The 23916-nt window shown below is 35.5% G+C and overlaps 1 protein-coding gene and 1 pseudogene across 1 annotated transcript; one reads left to right on the top strand and one right to left on the bottom strand.

Moving 5' to 3' along the window:
- Positions 1–703: 703 nt before the first annotated feature.
- Positions 704–2195, top strand: LOC121414929 (annotated as a pseudogene).
- Positions 2196–6996: 4801 nt separating this feature from the next.
- LOC121414798 (D(2) dopamine receptor-like) lies at positions 6997–10059 on the bottom strand. Its single transcript, XM_041607853.1, has one exon. It carries the CDS (start codon positions 10020–10022, stop codon positions 8769–8771), a length of 1254 nt encoding a protein of 417 aa, XP_041463787.1. The 5' UTR covers positions 10023–10059; the 3' UTR covers positions 6997–8768.
- Positions 10060–23916: the final 13857 nt, after the last annotated feature.

The raw sequence follows: 23916 nt of genomic DNA, 5'->3' as shown, positions 1-23916 counted from the left end.
AGCCAACCGCCATCTTGAAAAAAATACTTTCCGAGGCATATACGTGAAAGAGCTAATATCAAGGGATTCCATTAAGAAAACTAATTTCTTGTATTAATTCTCAAGTTTAGGTCAAGGTGAAGTCACATCTGAGATGTCAGATTTTGACATTTGCTAGAATGAATCCTCTTTTGGTTTGGGCTATGATCCATTTCTCGTGTATTTTTAATTGTTTTAATGTCCATCCAGGGGCGTCGATCCATGCAAGGGACCTATCCTTGCCCCCCCCCTGACGAGAAGTTGAAGACCTTTTTTTTGCCTGCCAATTTATTTCTCTGCTGTTAAATGTCCTTTATATCCTGCTGAAGACCTGTTTTTTTTTTTTTTTTTGGCGGACGATTTTGCCCCTCCCCCCTGTAGAAAGTCCTAGGTATGCTACTGCTAGAATAGTATGGTGGGACAGAAAGCAAAGGATTAGAACTCCCGAAATAGATCAGAGCAAAAACCTTAAATGGTTTCATTCTAAAGTGAGCGGTTAATGACGAAATCTATCAAATATCTTATCATCTTAGACATGACTTGACCTCGAACTAAAAATGGAGTGATTAAAAGAAATAGGTCGTTCTTACTGAAATCCCCTTACATGAGCTCCTATGATAGGAATCTCATTAGGGAGAGTACTTCTTCAAGGTTCAATAGTCTCGGGAAGTAGTTTTGTTTTAATATGGCGTTTAACGGTCATCTTGAACATGTTGGATTTGATCTGGAGATGATCCTATATTGCAAAATTATTAACCGAAATGGAGTCAACATAACAAATAACTCACAAAAAGAGGTATTATTCATGCTTCTGGGACAAAGGGTTGAGAATATTTGCAATTGTCCTGGTCTGAATGAATGCCCTCTTTGATGCTCTTTTTGATGCTCATTTATTTACCTTATACTACGATAAATTGGATCTACTATTACATGATGATGTTAAGGTAAAAGACTGGATCAGTTTGTGATGGTATGTACATCTGGATACACCATGCATTTCTCGCAATATTACCAACTTTTCTGAAGTTCATTCTGCCTGAAACATGCACTTGGATACTCTGGTCCCACTAGCTTACTTTTGAGTGTGTATATTCTCTCTACCAGCCCACTGGATTCTGTTCCATTACACTGTTCTACTATTCATGCTTGGATCATGATCTGGAGAAGAATCCTTATGTGATGAGATTAACTTGCCTATTGTACATGGATTAATCTTATTGCTGGTTCATTCATATACTGATTTGACTTGCTACAAGACTTGCTACACGAGATTTCACAACACTCGCTCAGCAAAGAAGATGGCTACCCAATCTCAGGAAACCCATGATATATGTGAACAAATCAGTGATGAGGTTAGAGAATACTTCAAGAGCAAAGAATTCAGGGACTTGTTTAAGTTATCGTTCGCTGAAGATATGACAAGGGAGATACAAGATCTTCGTGAACGACTGGAACAGACAGAGAGCAAGGTAATGGATCTAGAAACTGAGCTGCAGACACAGGCATCCATCTTGACTTCACTACAGAAAGAGAAAGTCACTGAAGGCCAAGTTGAATGAAGAAGAACAGTATTCAAGGAGAAACTGCCTCCGACTGTACGGAATTCCAGAAAGCGATCACGAAGACACTGACACAGTGATGGTAAATCAAACAAAGATCTTGGTGTCAATGTGACTTTGGGTGATATTGACCGTTCGCATCGTGTTGGTGCTCCTCGTCGTCCAGTGGATAAGAAGAAGCCTCCACGACCTATCATCGTCAAGTTTTCATCTTACCGAGTTCGCAACTTAGTCATCAAGAATCGTAAACGACTTAAAGGAAAACACATAGGAATTGAGGAAGACTTGACAGTAACAAATAGAATCTTGCTTCAAAAAGCAAAGGATGAAATGAACAACAACAGTAATGTGACTGCCGCTTGGTCCACGGATGGCAAGATCACTATTCTTGAGATTAACTCTTCCCTTGAAAAGGGCATATTTCCAAATGAATTAAAGATAGCGAAAGTTATACCAATATATAAGAATGGTTGTAAAAATACAATGAGCAACTACAGGCCTATATCTTTATTATCAATATTTAGCAAATTATTTGAAAAATTGTTTGTGAGAAATTATTAACTTTTATCGACAAACATGATATATTAAGTACAAACAGTTTGGCTTTAGGAAAAGATACAGTACTACTTATGCATTAATTGATTTAACAGATAAACTTGCCAAAGCCTTTGAAAAAAACCATATTGTTATAGGGCTCTTTTTAGATTTGTCAAAGGCATTTGACTGTATTAACCATTCGATTTTACTCAACAAACTGAAATATTATGGAATAAGGGGAAGTGCATTAAAATGGTTTGAAAGCTATCTGTCTAACAGGAAACAGTATGTGACTATTGATAACTGTAATTCTGAATATGAAAATGTTACGGTAGGCGTACCGCAAGGCTCAAATCTCGGGCCACTTTTATTTCTACTTTATATCAATGATCTGCAATATGTTAGTAATATTTTATCAATAATTTTGTTTGCTGATGATACCAGTCTATTTCTATCAGGTAATAATCCGGTGGCATTGAACAATTTATTTAATTTAGAATTGGAAAAGATACAAACTTGGTTTACTGTCAATAAACTTTATATTAATCAAAATAAAACATGTTACGTGATCTTTAAAAGTAGGAATTGCAGAATACAAGATAGTGAAATAAATATAAAACTTAATGATGTATTAATAAAGAGAGAAACTAGTACTAAATTTCTTGGCGTAATCATAGACGCAAACCTGAATTGGAAGGAACATGTAAATCACATTGCTTTAAAGATATCAAGATCCATAGGAGTTTTTAATAGTTTGAAACACATTTTACCATTGAGAATTTTAATCAAATTATATAATTGCTTGATTTTATCACATCTCAAGTTTCCCAATATTGTATGGGGCAGCTGTTCATCTCATTCACTACAGAAATTATTTTTATTACAGAAACGTGCAATTCGAGTTATTACTAATGCCAATTACTTAGCACATACTCAACCTTTATTCAAGAAATTGAAAATACTAAATATTTATGATATAAATAAATTACAACTAGCATCTTTTATGTTTTCTTACTCTAAACAATTGCTCCCAAAATATTTTAATGAATACTTTTAATATAACGTCAACATAAATAAATATTGCACAAGAAATACCAATAAAATGTATGTACCTTTTTACCATTATAATTTTTCAAGAACAACTGTCAGGTTTAAAGGCCCACAGTCGTGGAATCTCTTGCCAGATGACCTCAAAGAAAGTCAAACTACTCGTTCTTTTAGGAGGAAATATGAATTGTATTTACTTAAGTTTAAATATGAATAATTTAATTTTTAATTTATTGCCTTTTATGTTGTTTTAATGTTGTTAGTTTTGTGTTTGTAATGTATTATTTTTTGAAGTGGGGTAAAATCTGGGATTTACCTTGACAGGCCAATGGCCTTTTGTTTATCCCCCACATCCTCCTCACTTCATCTTTACCATTTCTTTTTATAATGTTATGTATAATGTATGTTGTATATTGTATTGATTTGTAAACTTGATCTTTTGATGTTTTTAAAGAGATGTGAATAAAATTGAATTGAATTGAATTTTTCAAAATGGCATCATCTGGCGGCCATCTTGGATTTGACCTTAAGAATACATTAGATTGCAAAATAGAAAACAGAAAGAGATTCTTCACACTCCAAAACCTCTAAACAGAGATATTACTCCTCATTTAGGGCTAGGGGAACAAAAGTCAATTTTGCAAGATGACATATCTGGCGGCCATTTTAGATTTGACATGAAGATGACCCTATGTTGCAAAAATGATAACGAAAATTGGTTCTACTCACCTCTAAACCCCTAGAAAGAGTCATTACTCATCATTTTGGGGGAAAGGGGTTCAAAAGTTTGGTTTTCAAGATGGCATATGGCTGCCATTTGGATTTATGCAAATTGGCAAAATTGCCCAAACGGCAACTTTGGTAAAACAAGCTAAATTTGTTCTAGGACCCTATAGGAACATGAATCAAGAAAAAACTTCATCGGAAAGAACACTTCTAGGTTGGTGTAGTAATAGTAAATTTTCGGGACTGTTTAATCGACTAGAACGGTTTTTAAATGGACAGGAGGGGGGGCTACTACTATTACTACTACTACTACTACTACTACTACTACATGTACTACTACTACTACTACTACTACTACTACTACTACTTCTACTACTTCTACTACTACTAATACTATAACTAGGTCTACTTCTACTACTTCTACTACGTGCATGGCTGTATGCAGAAGGGGGGGGGCGGCAGTTCCCCGAGAACTTTTGAACATTTTTTTGATAACTGAAAATACAAAACGAACAAAACTGTGCACAAAATCTTTCAATTTCACCTAAGCAAAATGCTAAAAACACGATTTACAAGTTCGGTTAACTTGCTCCCTTGCTTTCCAGTTTCTTTCTTTATTTCTTTTGCACGCCTTGCCCCCAGGAAATAATTGTGCGCTTCGGCCATGATTCCACGGACCTCGAATTCTAGTATTTTTGTACATGTAAGGGAGAAAATGCCCCCTCCTCCCATATCTCTGTTGCTCGCTGGTATGGCGGCTTTCTTTCGATCTCTCCCTCATCCTTCGGTTCATCTATTTTATGCATGTCCTTGCTCTCCTCCTCTCTCTCCCACTCCCTGCATTCTATTCCTGTAATTTATGCACTCTTTTCTCTTAGCTGTATTTACCTTTGTAGAAGACCGCATTGAAATTTACAGTCACTTTGTAATTATGGTTATGAATGATGCATTCACGTGGTTATTCAACTCGAGATAAAAGAGAAATACAATACAATACACAAAACCTTTTTTAATACATGGTTTTTATTGGAAAACAAAAGATTCATAAATCTGAGTAAATAGATAATCTTAAGCATAAAAATTCACATCTATTTAGTACATATTGTGAAAGGATTATTTACATAATAATACCAGAAACAGTCCCGCGGGCATGCAGCAGTGCAATAGTAATCATAACAACATTTCACATTCATCAAAAGCGAATTTGACGACAAGCTGAAGAGATAATCATCATCAAACATGACAGAAAATTCATGAATATTATCAACAATACGGCCGAGGCAAGCGATTTTTCTTGGCAGCAGTGGCAATGATGGAAAACAACTAGAAATGCTACTCCCGTTAGACAATGCCTAATACTGAAATGGCGTTGCTACCCACGGATAATGATAGGAACTCAAAATGCGATGTATTTTCTATTTAGGCCGTGATATATGTACGATAACGCAGCTGATCATTATTTCAAGCAACCTCATTGAAATATCATATCCAAGAAATGTTTTTTCCAACTGTAGGCCTAACCTATCTGTGCCTGAGGTACACCTACATATTCTTTCTTGATAACTGTCTTGAATAACTGTAGAACATGTCCTATTTTTTTACACTTTTTCATACATTTTTCTGCTGATATTTTTTTCATTTATTTATCTTATTTAGCTATTTGTTTATCTATTGAGTAATTACTTCATTTATTCATCTATTCATTTAATTGTCATTTTTTTCATTCATTTCTTCATTTTCTTATCTATCTATCTATTTTCATTTTGTAACAGAAAATTGCCCTAATATGATGCAAGTGCAATGAACATGCACAACTCAATGTTAATGGTATTGGTTGTTTCACAATTTGCCGTTGTTTTACGTTTTGTTAAGGGTGAGGGTGAATTGAGACAGTATATTTGGGAGCCAAGATGCCAAGGAGGGTGTTTCATGAAAGTTGTCAGCACTGACTAAATCGTCAGTGCTGACGATTTCAGTGAAATCCTTGGTTTTGATTTGCTTAGAGGCACTGGCATTTGACTGTTATACAGTGCGTATCAAAAAAAAGTTTACACTTAGAAAAAAATCCTGTAAAATTATATATTTGTAATATCCTGACGATTTTTCCACATTTTAGCATTGGTACAGATCCATTTAAGCAAGTGACGATATAACTGTCGAAAAATATTTCCGCTTGAGTGAGCACCACTTACTTTTGAAAAGTTGGTGAAAAATGATTTGCGCAGAACTTTGAAATAGTTATGCGAATAAAAGTAGACCTTAATCATGAAGAACACGTGGAAATTAGCTAGTAAAATTGATTTTAAGATATCTTTTACCTTTTTAAACTTGTTTCCTTGCCCAAAACAGTTCGAAGAGTGCATTGCGCCCCACCCCACTCCCCCACACACCGAGTCCATCGTGACGATATTTGCTTTACACTGAGCTGTGATTTACATGAAATGGCTTAGGCTTGATTTTCATTTTGTTAATAATTGCCAAGCTTGGGAAAAGTGTGGAGAAACAATAATTAAATGAAAAATGATATGTAAACCGACTTTAAATGATAAAAAACTTAGTAAAAAATGCTGGAGATGTCTGATATAAAATTTTGTTCAGATTCAGTTATGTCCTCAGATCTAGCTGGCACAAAAGGGTAAAGGTTGTGCTTACTAAGTGTTGAAATTTCAAATTTGGGTGGCAAAATTGTTACAAAATGCTTGAATGTATCCATTTTATTTCAATTGGCTAAAAGTGCTAGGGAAATTTATGAGAAATGCTTCGCAGGTTTAGTTTGATTTCGCCCTTTCCCCTTGACACAGCGTGAAAACAAGCATTTCTGCGCAAACAGATTTCTGCGAGCTTTACAAAAATGGACAGTGCTCACTCAAGTGTAACATTCTGTCAAAACTTTTACTTTCATTGGATAGATGAGACCCAAACCCATAATTATATGTGAAAAAATTACCCACATGTTGTATATTTTTTAATTCCCAGGGCTTTTTCAAAGTGTAAACTTTTTTTTGATACGCACTGTATGGCAACTGTCGGAGAAAGACAGCTTGGCAGTGCCTACAACTTTCATGAAACGTACGGTCCCCGGATGTATTCAACCATGTAGGTTGCTCTAACAGTGCCTAAATAGCTTGCCATCGGATTTGAAATTATTGAAATTACAGTACGTCTACTTTTAATGACGTACACAACGCACTTTTTTTATTTCATGACAACCCATAGGCACAGACCTAGGACAAATTTTGTCGATGAACAATGAGGGAGTATATGGGAGTCGAACCTCGGAACCATTCTAGAATAATACTTTCACCAGTCGGCTAAAACAACGCTTAAACACACATGCTCATCTCGGCATATAATGTATGCCACTCCCCTGGTTGAAGTGTCGGGTATGATTTACATCAATTTTTAAGTCTTGCCTCAAAATTTTTTTTTTGTAAAATTTCCCTTTCAAAATTAACTTTCACTTCATCTTTATGCGAACTTTTAAGCGTCATCCTGTCACTCTTAAAGGGCCTACTTGTCATGAAAGCGAAATACTTATCTTGCAGTGTCTACTTTACTTGCCTTATGATGTCGACATTGTGAGATACGTTATATTGCCAAGTCGAAATGAAGTTATTATGTCATCACCATCACAGGTATGCGGTGGCTCATTACCCGCCTCATGGCCGAGAGGTCGTTCGATTCCTGGCCGAGTCATGCCAATTTTTCCATACTGTGTGTAATCACAAAAGAAAATCTTCAGTTGACAAAGGTCAACTTAACACTAACCCCCATCGTTTTCATAGCAGCCCACACCCAGATAATGAAGAGATGAGCCTAATCTTTACTTCAAATCGTTTATACAAAAAACCACACACAGGCGGAAATGTAGGTCAGTTATAATGCCTAACACGAACCTAAATAATGAGCCCTTAATTCATTTTATTACCTTTATGACAGTAGGGGCCGTTAGATAACCCAAATATAGAGAAACATCTTCATTCTCTTCCATTTTGCTCTGTTCAGTATTTACCGTCGCTCAAATAATCTTTATGATAATTCTATTCGACATGTTGATTCGATTCATTGAAACAAAGTTCCACATGTTAACACGGTTGCGAGACTGACAGAAGCAAAAATGACAAGTTGACATTCTAAAAACACAAAGAGTAACTTAAATTTTATCCGAAAGTAACTAACCGAAAACTTGTTTCAGGAAATATATATTGCACTCTAATGCATATGGACCTTGCACAATAGATGGAATGTAAGAAAATAAATACACCAATAAAGAATAAAGAAAGTAGTTTTAGGGAAAAGGTGATGATAATGAAAACCTGCATGAATATATTGCACTTCATATAAATCTTATTTACGTCATTTGATAAGTTATTTAACTTAACACGAAGTAGAATGAAAACGCATTAATATGATAATTTACAAGGTACTTTGAAGTCTTGAAAGTATTTGGTAGACTATGCAGACCGTTATCTTGCATCTCCATTTTCATCTTTATTTCCCTTATGAATGATAAATATTCATTTTAGAATCATACCCATTATCATCATCACTAAGTTCTCATACTTGCATATACTTAGTTTGCCTTATTTAGCAGTTAACACATGATTTATGCATAAACTTACTGAGACTCGGTGCTTTATCTAAATGCTTATGCAATATACAAAGCATCCTGTATGATTTGACAGGTATGATACACATTCAGTGCAACTGACATTTTTTTATATTATCAAAGTTACAAATCAATAGAAGTTAAAATGATTATAGATATTCTCTATGAATCGACAAATATATAAAAATATGTAATATCAATCATATTCCTTAAATATGCATACTCGATGATTTATGGCGTTCCTTAAAAGGAATGAACTGTCTCGTCGTTGTTCATCGAACGTGTTCTGAATAGAATTCCCTTCTTTCTATGCCATCGGCTCTTTCTGTGACAGGGCCGTTGTTCCTCAAAGACTGGCTAATGCTACGTACCCTCATTGCAGAAGCCTCTGACTTGTTCTTACATCTACAGTTTATCCATAGGCAACACGGTTTCCAGAGCTTCCTAAAACCGAGCCTGAACTTGGTGTTGAGTACACCATAAACAAAGACATTTAAGACGCTGTTGGTTAAGGCAACCATGAAGAGGGCGGAATGTACGATGGGACGAACAGTCACGTGGGCATTGAGTAAAAAGGTGACCACGACATAGGGCATCCAACAGACAAGAAACACACCCAGGAGGATGAGAAGGGTCGTAGCAGCCTTTGTATCACGTAAAGACTGGATCTTCTTCACCCGGAGAGCTTTCTTGGACACGTACCTCGAGGCTAGTGGTTTCCATTCCCCAGATTCGCCACTTGTTAAGGATCTGTGTCTGTTCGTACAACGTCTACTTCTGTTCTGTTGTCCAATCTTACTCGCCTTGTGGGATCCTGCATTTTTGGTATCGTTTTCATTACCATCGCTTTTAATCACAGGCACATTATGGCTAATTTGGAACAGATTTGGAACTGTTGAAAGACCCTTTTGAATTGAGAAATTAACTGGTCTGTCATCTGTATTATCCGAAGAGTTCCTATGACGACTGAACACCTGATCGTTGCCTATATCTTGTAATGACATTGAACGTTGTCTATCTTTCCTTCGTAGTGCCCGTATATTAAAGCGCTCTTCCAAATTTGGACTTTTATTATCTTCTTCATTTAGTATCGAACATCCTTTATTCTCTCCACTTAAATGTTCAGGAAGAGACATCATCGCTTCTTTGGGATCACAAATAGTGCGTTCATTCACTGTGGCTTTCGATGCTTCTTCCGTCTGTCTCTCGCATCCACTCTTCTCGTTCACCCACCGACTCGGGTGATCAGCGAAATTGGCGGGAAGCGGTCTAATCTGTCGTTTCACCTTTCTAGCGACGATGAAGATCTTGGCATAGCAGAATAAGATCATGGCGAGTGGCAGGCAGAAGCTTATAAGATGAGCAGCGATTGTGTAGCCTAATGTTGACTGCTCCCAGTCGACAGTACAAGCTCCAATATCGGCGATATAGGAATACGAGGCGACGCCCGACATAGGTAGACATGCACACGTGATAGAAAGGACCCATGTACAAACCAGATACACTGTAGCTCGTGGTGCTGTCATACATTGTTGGTAATGGAGTGGCTTCACAATCGCTACGTACCTGGGTATAAAAAAGGGAGAAAATTATCATTAAAACATTGTTAATACTAGAAGAATACTGCAAAGATAGGAGGAAACACTTATTATACTAGCTGATAAAGTAGCGACATTTGGTAGAACATAATTAGTTAACAGGGCCCTGTCCACGGGAGATTATTCTATTGTTACTGGGGGTGCTGAGCATTGTCACAACACATCCAGTAACAATTGTAGATGATCCCCCCGTGGCCAGGTCCATGCTAGTTAACTAATAATTGGGTATTGGGTCAACACGAATGCTCAAGCAAACACCAAACACATAACAAACAAACAAATATGCATGGGTATTTCAAACCAAGACTCAAACCATGTTATCTCATAGAATCATCACTACATAAACCACACTAAAACATACAAAAATGAAGAAGCAGGGGACCTGATTTGAGTGGATTTTCATCTTTATTGACACAAACAAAAGAATCCTGTTCTGTATTTATCCTTCATGACTATTTATGCTTTGTTTTGCAGTTTTTCAATTCAGTCCTCATCCAACGCTTTTGAATCCTGCTTTTTTTCGTGATGGCATGATCAAAACAAGCATGGCATCATTTTTAAGAGAATCAAATGATCTTTTGAATGATGTCAAACATGCATTGTTTTAAATTGGGAGTTGGGGGAAATCAATGGCCAAACTCAGATTTTCAAACTTTTTTGCTTGTTTGGCAGTTTTTAAATTCAGACCTCATCCAACACTTTTGAATCCTGTTCTTTTCGTGATGGTATGATCATAACAAGTATGGCATCATTTTAAAAAGAATTAATTGATCTTTTAAATGATGTCAACTCTGCATTGTGTTAAATTGGGAGTTGGAAGAAATTAATGGCCAATTGATGGCCAAACTCAGGTTTATATATATATATATATATATATATATATATATATATATATATATATATATATATATATATATATATATATATATATATGTAATATATGTATATATATATTTATGATAGCGCTTTCATTTAATTATGGAATCATACGATCAAATATACCAGTTACTAGATCTTCATTCTTATTTCTCCCTCTCTCCTGATTTCCTATCGTTTTCCGTTACCATGGGAACAGAAAATGCATACCCATGGAAAATTTTTGCAATCAATAGTCATTTAACACATCCTGTGTATGTCCGTGGAATCATATTTGACACCAGACGTATTGGAATTGATCTGTTGCTGTGATGGCACGCAATATCGATAAAAACACAAAAGCAACAAGCCATGAAGGCCCCTAAGATCTAGTGCACCTGCTCCAAATATTTTTCAGCATTTTGTTTTCATATTTCATGACCAATGTATGTGCATTTATTATTTTGCTCCTCTTGAGAATAATCTCCATTCGCTATACAGCTCAAAACCCTTCGAGGAGAAGCTTCCTTTTTTTCATTCTGCTTGCTTTACAACTTTTTCTGGACCTCTCTGATCCCTATGATATAGTTCACGTAGTAGATTTTCCTTCATGTTAGCTCCTTCCCTTCTTATCAAACTTATAGTTAACACCCTGGGATTAAAATCATTTTGATTTGAGTAAATATATGAATAAAATACCCGAAATTCATAAAGCCCTGTAGATTTCACCGAAATCGGATGAATATTAACAAATTTGTAACATAATTATTTTAGATGCAAACTGATTTGCGTTATATCATGAATATGCGAATAGTAAACTGATGATGTCATATCTCCATTTTTATTTACGTACATGTACCTGTATTTGTTAGATTATGTATAAATGATTACAATCTTTATACATGTGCAAGAAATAAACACCAATGTTAATTTATACAGCAATGATTATTTTGCATATCAAATGGAAGTATTTAACATACAAGATAATACATAACTGAAGAGCTAAATTATACTTTCATATTTTACTATTCAGCTGTTGGAAAATAAAAGTATAAGGTAAGTAATCCTACCTAGTAATGTTAAAGGACAATTCCACCCCAACAAAAACTTGATTTGAATAAAAAGAGAAATATTCAACAAGCATAACACTGAAAATTTCATCAAAATCGGATGTAAAATAAGAAAGTTATGACATTTCAAAGTTTCGCTTCATTTCACAAAAACAGTTATTTGAACGAGCCAGCTACATCCAAATGACATGAATGAGAGAGTCGATGATGTCATTCACTCACTATTTCTTTTGTTTTTATTGTTTGAAATATGAAATATTTTGATTTTCTCGTCATTGTCATGTGAAATGAAGTTTCATTCCTCCCTGAACACGTGGAATTCCATGATTTTAACATTTTGTGCTTCAGGCAAGGAGGTCCCAATCGTCAAATTCGTAAAAATTGAAATATTGTATAATTCAAAAGATAAAAAAACAAAAGAAATAGTGAGTGAGTGACATCATCAACTCTCTCATTTGGATGTAACTGGCTCGTTCATATAACTATTTTGTTAAAAATAAGCGAAACTTTGAAATGTCATAACTTTCTTATTTTACATCCGATTTTGATGAAATCTACAGCATTGTGCTCGACTAATTATTCTATATTGATTCAAATCAACATTTTTCTGAGGTGGACTTGACCTTTAACAAACTTAAACAAATATTGGGTATTGCATAACTTTACCCATCGCGTGGTGGTGGTCTTGAGAGTGTTTATTAGGATTATATTAACAATCATATTGATTGTAATATAATTATGTTGGTGATGATGATGATGATGTAGATGATGATGATGATGATGATGATCCTGATGATGATGTTAATGATGGTGGTCGTGGTGATTCACGGCTTAGCGGTCTCACAATCTGTTTCATTCAATGGCGTAATCATCAACCGAAAGGGTTAACAATGGGATGCCTGACCCGATTATACCGACGAGGAAAAGCTTCATGTACTCTATATCTCCTGCTCTAAAACATTTTTATTTTACCAACCCCCCCCCTCCATCCCCCCGATTATACTGAATGACATGCACATATAATGTTTCACCAATTTTCGTTACCCCCCCTTCCTAATTAAAAAAAGTGTTCAGTGTATTGTTTTTTTGTATTTAAATGATGTTTTATTGGTCACTTCAAGGTACATTCATTCAATTTTGAACAAATACGAATGATATATTATAAGAAATTACATAACAGTTACATAACATAAGTGGATAACCACTGTACCATGTCTCGCCACCTGCGTTCGTGGACACTCCTTTTGTTATTTCGAATTGCTATATTCTTTTCCATTTTATATGATCTAGTTAACAAATCAACACAATCAGAAACTGTTGGTTTACATGATTTACATCTACTAAGATAAATTGATTTCTTTGCAATAACTAAAACATGATTAAAAAGAAGACATTTTCTTGATAAAATACCGAGTATTACACGTTTTTCCGTGAGTAATGAAAAATCAAACATAGTTCTTTTCCTAGCTGACTCCAAAATAACTGTGTAAATGGGCAATTCCAAAATAAATGTTCGATCGTTTCAATTTCTGCATTACAGAAAGAACATAAAGGTGAAATAATGACTTTCATTTTATACAACTTATAGTTCAAGTTTGAAATATCGTTCAATACTTTGAACTGAAATTCTCTGTAATTCACATGAATAGTGTTCAATAAAATAGATGAACGAGCTAATGCCAATTCTTTATCTAAAACATGATCTGTTTTGAAGTCTAAACGTACATACAGGACGCTCATATTTTTCTGCTACTAATAGATCATAAAAAATGTTTACTTTTTATTTTGTTTAGCTGTACCAACTCAACAGGAAGGATAATATTTGATATAGTTGCATTCTTAAATGAGTCCGTATATGATATTTTAGACAATTTTGTCTTTAAAAAAGCAGAATACACTCCTTGTAATCGAAAGTAGTCGTTGGCATCAAAATCAATTAACCTTTTCATTTCATCCAATCGTCTTAAAGTACATCCTTCAGTAAGGATGTCATTAAAAAACACAATTCTTTTTAAAAACAATTTTCGAAAGAAGATTATATCTCGAGTAACTTTCAGTTGTTTATTGTTCCAGATGATCTGGAACTTCGTTTTATCCTCTCTGTTTCTCACATTAAGAGAATCCCAACATTGTAAAATATTTTTATAAAACTGAGGAATATCAAAGTTCAACATTTTAAGACCATAGTTACAGTTGAATACAAACAATCCCCCGTTCTTTTTTTCAGTGTATTGTTTGTTTCATGATATTACTCAATTTATTTTACAGTTATCCTCGGTAGGAATACCCCTTTAACCATCTTCTGCTATATATTATAGAAGAATCCGTGATGAGGGATTGTCCCTCATCGTCCTCTATCTCCGGTCTTAAACATCTTTATGAGTATCGACCTATACCTCCATAAAGACAGGAAATTGGTATTCTAAGCGCTGTATAATTCATTTTACTCCACGGATACCTTCTACGATGGGTTTAATCTCGTTGAATGGTAATGAATGCGTTTGCTACTTCACAATGTACATGCGTCAGGGTGGCTACATAAGAATTTTGATAGTAATTCAATTTTAGTTCAATTTATCTCACATCTCTTAGAAATAACAAACAACATATCGAAATTATATACAAAATAATGATCAGAAAACAAATGAAAACAAAGCATGGCAAAACTATTATGAGGAGGATTAAGGGCAGACAGGAGCTGACTATTGACATATCGTCTCAAATAGTTCAAACCTAAGTAGCATTTGAAATTCAAACTATTCCTGATAAGTTTTTTTTTAAAGACTTTGACATTATTTATGGTTACACTTCGTAATTCCGAAGGTTCCTCATTGCGAGGGTTCGTAATTCCGAAACACGTAAATTGCCTATACCTCGATGTTCGTTAATCCGAAAACTTAAAGGGTTCGTTAATCCAAACATTTGTGGCGTTATTCCGAAGGTTCGATAATCCGAAAACGAAATAAGGTTCGATGTTCCGAAGGTTCGTCAATCCGAAAACGAAACAAGGTTCGTAGTTCCGAAGGTTCGTTAATCCGAAAACGAAATAAGGTTCGTTGTTCCAAAGGTTCGTTAGTCCGAAAACGAAATAAGGTTCGTTAATCATTTCATTTTCGGACTAACGAACCTTCGCGGAATTACGAACCTCATTTCGTTTTCGGATTAATGAACCTTCGGAATTACGAACCTCAAGTTCGTTCTCGGACTAACGCATCCTCGGACTAACGAACCTTCGGAATAACGAAGCTTCGGAATTACGAATGTATGCGATGATTTATTGTGTTTACTGTTTAACACTTTCCTTGTTGGCTCTCATTGTTAAAAGGTGTCTTTGGTCACTGCCATCATAACGATTTATATCATTAAAATGAAATTAGATCATTGGCACATCAGACACAATTTATACAATTCATAACTTAAATACTTCTCGGTAATGGGAGAAAAAAATTTACTTATAAACATATAATTTTAATCTGATTTCATCCCACAGTTTTCACGATTCGCTTTATGTCTCATGAAAACGTCTGAAAACTCCCAGCAAACATACATGGGGGAAGAAATAATAAATTGATGAAAAGCAAAATAAATACGCACCTAAATAGGGGTTACAACGTCAATTATATGTAAAATAACTTCTTGTCATTCATGTGCCCTATCACTCTTGTCGTAAGGTCAACGACACATGAACAAGCATTCATCAACACTTATAAAGCATGTTAAGTCTAGATCAAGCCACAATCAAATACACGTTAAAGCAGTGAAATAGAACTCGGCTATCACTATTAATCAATCGAGTTACGCGGGGGGGGGGGGGTTATCATTTTTTTCTCTCTTTCTCTTTCCTGATTTTCTTATATTGTTTCCCGTTACCATGGGATCAGAAAGTGCATCAATTCATTCATCTGCTATGACAATAACTTAATAGATTTGTTTTGATCATGTTGATGAACAAATAATAATAGTCATCTGACCGTCCTTCTAAGTCCATTTACACATCAACGACATTATAAGCTTGTAATAGTGAATCAATTATACAAAAAACATAATAGTAGTTTTATCTTCAGTAACTGTTCCCTTTTGATTACTTAAATATTTCAGTTTTATTCATATTATCCTTTAGTTACCAAGTATTGCTATCTTTGAATTAGATTTGACTTTATTTTCATATATGATATGATGATTTATGTTGTTCTTCATGTTTTCATCAAGTCACTGATGAAAAACAATTTTATGCTGATCTTTTGTACCTGAATAAATTTGTTCTAATAAAAGAAACGAGGGAAGAAAGGTTTCCCTTTAATACTTGTTCTTTTAAAACCCCCACCTGCAGGAAGGACGAGGGCGTGGAACGTTTTTAAAGAGGGGGGGGGGGGGGACCGTTTACAAAATCGCAATCAGATGGTCATTCAAGCTTGCATACGTTTCTTTTTTTTTGGTTCACATTGATTGGAAACAAGTGGTGGCTACCCCCTCACACTCTCGCAAATAGGAAACTGCTATTTTTTTCTCTTTTATTATCATTAATATTATTCAAAATTTCACGTTTATTTGCAAATAATGCTTTAACGGTATTGATGTGCATATTGTTACTACTAAGACTACCCTATTATACTAATGGTAATGCAAGATATCATATCGTTATTATGATCTCTATCGAGTATATTTCATAATTCCTTCACACCAAGTATGTATTTACATGGAAAAGGTGACGCAATTATGCATTTATTCATGACAGAAGGATGATCGTTACCATTGACAATCGATAGTGATTTGGGGCTTTAAGAGCCAGGATGATAATATTGTGGGTGCTGTGGGACATCATTGTGGTTTTTCTGTTCAGGTTTTATTTTTTCTTTGACGATATAAATAATGATGCAGTTGGTTTCTCCCTCATTTTCATTCCTGTCATAAGATTATGCAGGAGCTGCGGTACCAGGGGGGGGGGGGCTTCACCTCTTTATTCCCTGTCCCCCCCAAACGTGAACACAAACGTAAAAAACCCATCTGATTGTGATATTGTGCGTGGTCAGCCCCCGACTTTCGGCTCAATCCATCCACTTTCAGAACCATCTCGCAGCCCCTGATGTATTACCCGGTTTGTTGATTTTGAAAATGAAGAAAAGAAGAAGGAAAAAATGTAGATACATTATGTTTATATTAGCAATCCAAGACACAAAGCCAAGCAGGATTGGTCCTCAGCGCGTCACGTGATATGATCGAAATCAACGTACGGATCTCTCTAGTGGCGGACCGTGACTCTGAAGAGACAAAGCATTGGAAGGGCACAGCATTGTTCACAAACAATACCAGAATACAGTGCCCCTCCAATGCTTTGTCTCCTCCGATCCGGGTCACGGTCCGCCATTGCATGCCCCGGGGACCTCGACACGAACACAGTACGTGTTCGGGCTGCCACAGTAAGGTCCGCCACTGATTCTCCCAGACGGTCCACTTTCGATGTCCATTATATTGACCAGCCGGTGCTTGAATAACACGGAAATATCATACGTGGGACCAATCGATCAACACTCGATTTAAATTGGAATCATCAATTTAATTTGCATTATTACAAACCGGATCGGACTGCGGAATTTAAGTGAGTCCGACGACGACGTAGATCTAGAGCCTACAACTACAAGTCAAGTTTAACGTAAGATCTAACGTTATCCTAGGCTTTCTTCACTTCAGTTACTTAAATGAAACCTAAACTTGTGTAGGCTAACTTTAGACAGGAATAACCGTCGTTTCTGAAATTCTCGGAATTTATCTAACAATTTCTGGATATTTTTATCAGTGAGTGCAGTCAACGAAGCTTAAGCCTTTTATTAGCAGAGATAGGTCGTACATGTAGAAAGCTTGCTTAGCTTGACGCTAGAGTTTTGGATTTGGTCTAACGTAAATGACAAGATTTGTGGTGATGTCTGATGAGCAATGACGAATAAGATCAGCTTTTGGACGATAAAATTAGGTAAGTAGATCAATATTTAGGCCTTACCTTAGGCCTAGATCTATAATAAGTTACGTCTAACTTTTTAACGTGTTAGATCTAGATAGGCCAAGGCCTATAGCCTAGACCTAAATTACAGCCTAAAAGAAGTTAGAGAAATATAATGTTAAATCTTGCCAACGTCTAAATTTAGTGCTAACGAAACATTAGTTAGATTTGGTCCTGGACCTGGTTCGACTACAGAAAGATCAGGACCGTCACCAACAGTATGGCATAACCAAGTCTGACATAAGATCTAGATCTAAGAGTTAGTCATGTTTTATATCATCCCCAATTTGCCAATTAGATTAGAATCTGCACATGATCATGGCTCACCATGCATTCTCGGTGTGCCTTGAGACCTGGACCGGACTCTAACTTAGATCTGGGCCCTAGACTAGGCTCAGGCCTAAACAAACTTGATTTTGATTAGAAAAGGGTCTTTTACTGCATTAGAATAACGTTACTTATACCATTTCCATCAGTCAATGTGAATATCATACACAATTGATCTAACTTACTGCTCGCATCGTAGACCCAATTTTAGATCTCATCTTTACCATTTAAGGCTATCTAATACAACAGGGGGGTGTTTCACAAAGATTTAAGCATGACTTAAGTCGCACTTAAATGCCGACGCCTACATGATATGCAACGCGCGATCTTATTGATAGATACGCATTAGTGCGCGTCCTCATGACACGATCTGACCAATGCGGTCAAGCCTTTCATACCGTACGCAACTCGGTATTTAAGTGCGACTCTAAGTCATACTTAAATCTTTGTGAAACACCCCCCTGATATATTACTGATGGGGTGTGAACCGCCTAGTAAAGGATTCATATTTTCCCCCGTGATCATATTATAAATCCGGCGTTCCAAAGAATGTTTACATCAAACAACCCATCAGTCAATATCTATATAATATCAACTGGATGCGTTTAGCCTACGCCCCCTCTTTCTGCACTCTCCTACACACCTTTTCTCTTCCTTTCACTCTATACCCCTCGCGTATCTCATACTCCCTTTCTCTGTCTGCCCCTCTCTATTATCCCCCCCCCCCCCCTCTTTCACCTTCTCTTGTTCTTTTCCCTTTATTCCTCGTTCGTCTTCTCCAGTTTATTATGAATACACGGCAGGGCCTATGGGATTATGCATTCTATTTTGGCTATTGTCACAGAAAAGCCGGTACCAATATTAGTAGATCGAGAACGGTCTACTGAAATCTTCTTTATTCGTGGGTGATCTCCTCCAGGTCATCATGAATACACGGCAGGCCCATTGAGATTATGCACACTCTTAAAATGTTGGGCAACATACTGTTCACGCAACAATTTGTTAAAATCTATCAAACTCTGGGCAGTTTTCAACCAATACGGTGTAGTTTTCACTCAAAGCACATAAGTTGAAAACTCACCCATAATTGGATAAAATTTTAACCAATTATTGTTGTGTGGACGGTATGTTGCCCAAAAGTGCATTCTATTTTGGTAATTGTCGCACAATAGCCGGTACTGATATTCGTAGATCAAGAACGGTCTAATGAAATCTTTTTAGAAATATATGGGGGAGGGGGGGGGGGGGGTTCAGCAGGGTGGCAAACCATATGCATAAAATGGACGGCGTAGGCCTATTTACAGATTTTTCTGTACAGTTGGATAGCGTTTAGTGAACGAAAATTGTGTGTTAATAAGTGAGAGTGTGTGTGCGCGAGCATTGAGGGTGTATTTTTTCTTATGAGTTCCGTGATACAAAAGACATGTATTCATATCATTCTTTGTGAAAACTTGAGGTGTGGACTTTATCAAGCCTTTTTTTTGCAACTCCTTTCCATTTTTTAAGTGTTCATTTTTAAAGGTGAAATCCTTTTTCACAAATAAATCATTCGAATAACTACATAAATAATGAAGCAAGCATAATACTTAAAATTTCATCACAAAACAGTGATAGGAAAATCACTGGTGGTAAGAAAATCTAAAAAAAAACGATGGTTCACTCACTAATTATTTCATTTGTATTCTATTATTGTTAATACAAAATATTTCAGATTCTGACTTCATAAGCGTCTTACACGATGAACACCTTGTTGGCATTTCAGGAATTACGCATGTACTGTGATGAAATGGAGATGGCGAAATTGGAAAAAAGTAAAATTTCACCTCTCGATTTGGACTTGCATGAAATGTTTAGTTAAACGCGTATCTTGTTTGTGATTACAAAACCCCTAACATACCTAAGAATATCAAATTTTCAGGTCTATATATATATATATATACAGTGCGTAAAAAAAACGGACAGATTTGAAAAGTCTATAAAATTTTTGTTTCAAATTCTGATCTCTATATTTTGGTGTCAATAGGTGCTCTGAAGTCTTATCCTTCAAATACCGTTAAAATTATTTAGTTTCGTTTATGCTTGAGCGATCACGGAATGTTTTTGTCTGGGGCTAAAAAGGAGGCTTGCGCCAAAATGGCATACAATGATAAATATAATGGTCAGACTTCTTGCTAATCAGCAGACTTCCTCTAACATTTTCATTATCTTTGCCATAATTTTCGAATTATGCGGTGAAAATTCATTTCCAAATCTACTTATTTGCTTGAATATTTCTGTTGTTCCTTTTTAATATGTTCTCTTTTAGCTTTTAATATTTCATCTTTAGCCAAGAACAAATTTGGTTAAAAATGAAGTATAGGAGAGTGTTTTCTTGTGTGTGTGTGTGTGCTACAAAGGTTGTGGTGCCTTTGATCAGTGGTATACTGATGGATGGGGGCTCGGGGTGCTCCCCCCCCCAAAAAAAAAAAAAATCATGACTAAGAAAAAAGTGGAAAGAAAATAACAGAAAACATAAAAACTGAAATCTGATATCGTTTTCTGAACATTATGTCAAAATCACAAAATTGCATATTTTAATTAAAAAAACGGAATTTTTTGCTTGCTCGCTTCACAACTTTTTGATACATTTTACCAGATCTGCCATATCTTGCTCCTTTAAAATTGACTCAATACACCATTGCCATTGAGAGACATGAATCCTTTCCTGTTTGTTCTGTAAAGCACATAATTAAACTTGGGGAAGGATTCAATAACTCCTTGTAAATAGGATTCATTTCTTTTATAGGTACCATAACTTGTTTCACATAATAAAAGGATTTTAATAATTACAAGGTCTTCCAATTAATAATGCAAATCTTCTTCATGTTCTTACTTGGGTTGACAAAAAATCTTTTTTTCTTACTTATAAAGGAAATTCAAAGGTTAAAGAAGTTTAAACGAAAAACAAAATAACTCAGGTAAACAAATAAATTTGTAAATGAAATTTGACAGCATTATTCGAAAATTATGGCAAAGATAATGAAGAGAATAAGAGGAAGTCTCCTGATTAGCCAAAAGTTTAATCATCAAACTTCTCATTTCTGCCATTTTGGCGCAAGCCTCTTTTTGAACCCCCGACAAAAACATCCCGTGTTCGCTCAAGCATGAACATAATTTATTCTTTTAAATGACAATTTAAAGATAAGATCTCAGAGCATCTATTAACATCAAAATATAGATATAATAATTTCAAACAATTTTTTATAGACTTCAACAGTGTCCCGTTTTTGTCTCACCTGCATAGCAGAGTGAGACTATAGGCGCCGCTTTTCCGACGGCGGCGGCGTCAACATCAAATCTTAACCTAAGGTTAAGTTTTTGAAATGACATAACTTAAAAAGTATATGAACCTCATTTATGAAACTTATCCATAAGGTTTATCAAGTATTACTGAACATCCTATTAGAGTTTCATGTCACATGACTGAAGTCAAAGGTCATTTAGGGTCAATGAACTTAGACCATGTTGGAGAAATCAACATCAAAATCTTAACCTGAGGTTAAGTTTTTGAAATGTCATCATAACTTAGAAAATATATGGACCTAGTTCATGAAACTTGGACATAAGGTTAATCAAGTATCATTGAACATCCTGCATGAGTTTCATGTCACATGACCAAGGTCAAAGGTAATTTAGGGTCAATGAACTTTGGCCGAATTGGGGGTATCTGTTGAATTACCAACATAACTTTGAAAGTGTATGGATCTGATTCATGAAACTTTTACATAAGATAAAGCAAGTATCACTAAGCATCCTGTGCGAGTTTCAGGTCATATGATCAAGGTCAAAGGTCATGTAAGGTCAATGAACTTTGGCCATGTTGGGGTTTTTTTTGTTGAAAAACCATCATAACTCTGCAAGTTTATTGGTCTAGTTCATAAAAAATGGACATAAGTAACCATGTATCACTGTACATCTAATGCGAGTTAGAGTAGTTTTCAAAGTCAGCACTGCTGCTATATTGAACCGCGTGATGCAGGTGAGACGGCCAGAGGCATTCCACTTGTTTTTGTATGCACTGTATATATATATATATAATATATATATGTATATAATATGCAAAAAATTGAGCTCTCGTTTCGCGGTCGCATGATATATATAAATCTTATATTGTGCCTTATCTTATTTGCAAGAATTAAGATGTGATGCATTTATAACTTTTTTTAGTTAGTTATTAAAGGTAAACACCCGTAGTGGTAAACGATCTCAAAAATAACTTCGAACATAATCCAATGAAATTACCACCAAACTGTTTGCATGTAAATAAGAAGAAAAAAAATGTGCCAAACAGCCTTGGAAGAAAATTGCTGAGGAAAGAGCAAAATAATCACGGAATTCCATCTTTGTCGGTATTATAGGTTTTAAGCAAAGATTTCATGTTTTTACAAAAATAAATTTGTGCCAGATCTAGATGTATGATAATATTTTGACTATTAACATATATTCAAACCACTTTCTCATGATACATTTATTTGCTGCAACTATTGTCTTTTACCTTAAAATACAGTATGTTAAAGCTAAATAAGTTTTATCATTTACATAATCACTTTAATTTCTTCTTTTGTAGAAGATTAAAATAAATATGTTATAATCGACATTATATATATCGAAAACTAATCCAAAAAGTGTATTACTGCGCTTGTAAAACAGGTGGATTTAAAACAGTGTCTGCAATGTAATGTAAATTACTGCACGAAACATTGTAGGTAATTAATAATTACAATGATAGATCGCCCATATCATCGTCTTTCGTAATCTTTAAAGCACATTTGGATCAGATAAATCTACCTGTACGTGATAATAATCTTATTCAATAGAGCATTGAATTATTACATTTTCTTTATCAATTAATACAGAGCATAATCGAATGAGGTTATCAGCTAGAGCAATAAAAAAAATTGTCAGGAGTACTCACTCATCTCAGTCAGCCGTGTGATCAAAGATTTCAGTGTTTATATTAACCTTGGAATTTGATTAAAGCTATAAATAACTGACTTAAATCTAAAAAAGAAAATCTATTTGAAGATCATACTGAATTGTGAGAGAAGAGTGTGAGGATAGACGATGTTATACAACTCCCAAGATCGTTCTGTAATCTGATTGGTCTAAATCGGATCACATGAATATTCAGCAAATTGCACTATTGCATCCAAAATCCACTATCCTGCACTCTGACGTCAGAGTGCAGGATAGTACGAGTTCTGGAATTATCTAGAATTAACGAGAATTTAGATCAAATATATCATTCGGGGCAACTCAGTAACATTGGTGGAAGGGAGGGGCTGTATAACCAAACTATACAAGCATTCTTGTGCATAGAAGACTTAAATAATGAACTCTGTGCTTGACTCGCCAAATGGATCGATGTACCGAACTCGGTCCTGCGGTGCGGAATAGCCATTCCCGACCTTTCGTTTGAGGACGCAGACGCTTATTTACAACGGTCGTTGACTTTGGAAGGGACTTTTTGGGCCCGTCATCATGGTCGTAAAACTCAGTCCTGCAATGCAAATTGTGTGACATGAGATTTTTTTTT

The sequence above is a fragment of the Lytechinus variegatus genome, chromosome 5 (genome assembly GCF_018143015.1).
Source record: "Lytechinus variegatus isolate NC3 chromosome 5, Lvar_3.0, whole genome shotgun sequence".
Classification (NCBI taxonomy): domain Eukaryota; kingdom Metazoa; phylum Echinodermata; class Echinoidea; order Temnopleuroida; family Toxopneustidae; genus Lytechinus; species Lytechinus variegatus.
The sequence above is the reverse complement of the archived record's forward strand: the minus strand, read 5'-3'. Positions and strand labels throughout refer to the sequence as shown.

Excerpts from the sequence above, each read along its gene's own strand:
- LOC121414798 (XM_041607853.1), bottom strand. The coding sequence starts at position 10,022 with ATGACAGCACCACGAGCTACAGTGTATCTGGTTTGTACATGGGTCCTT.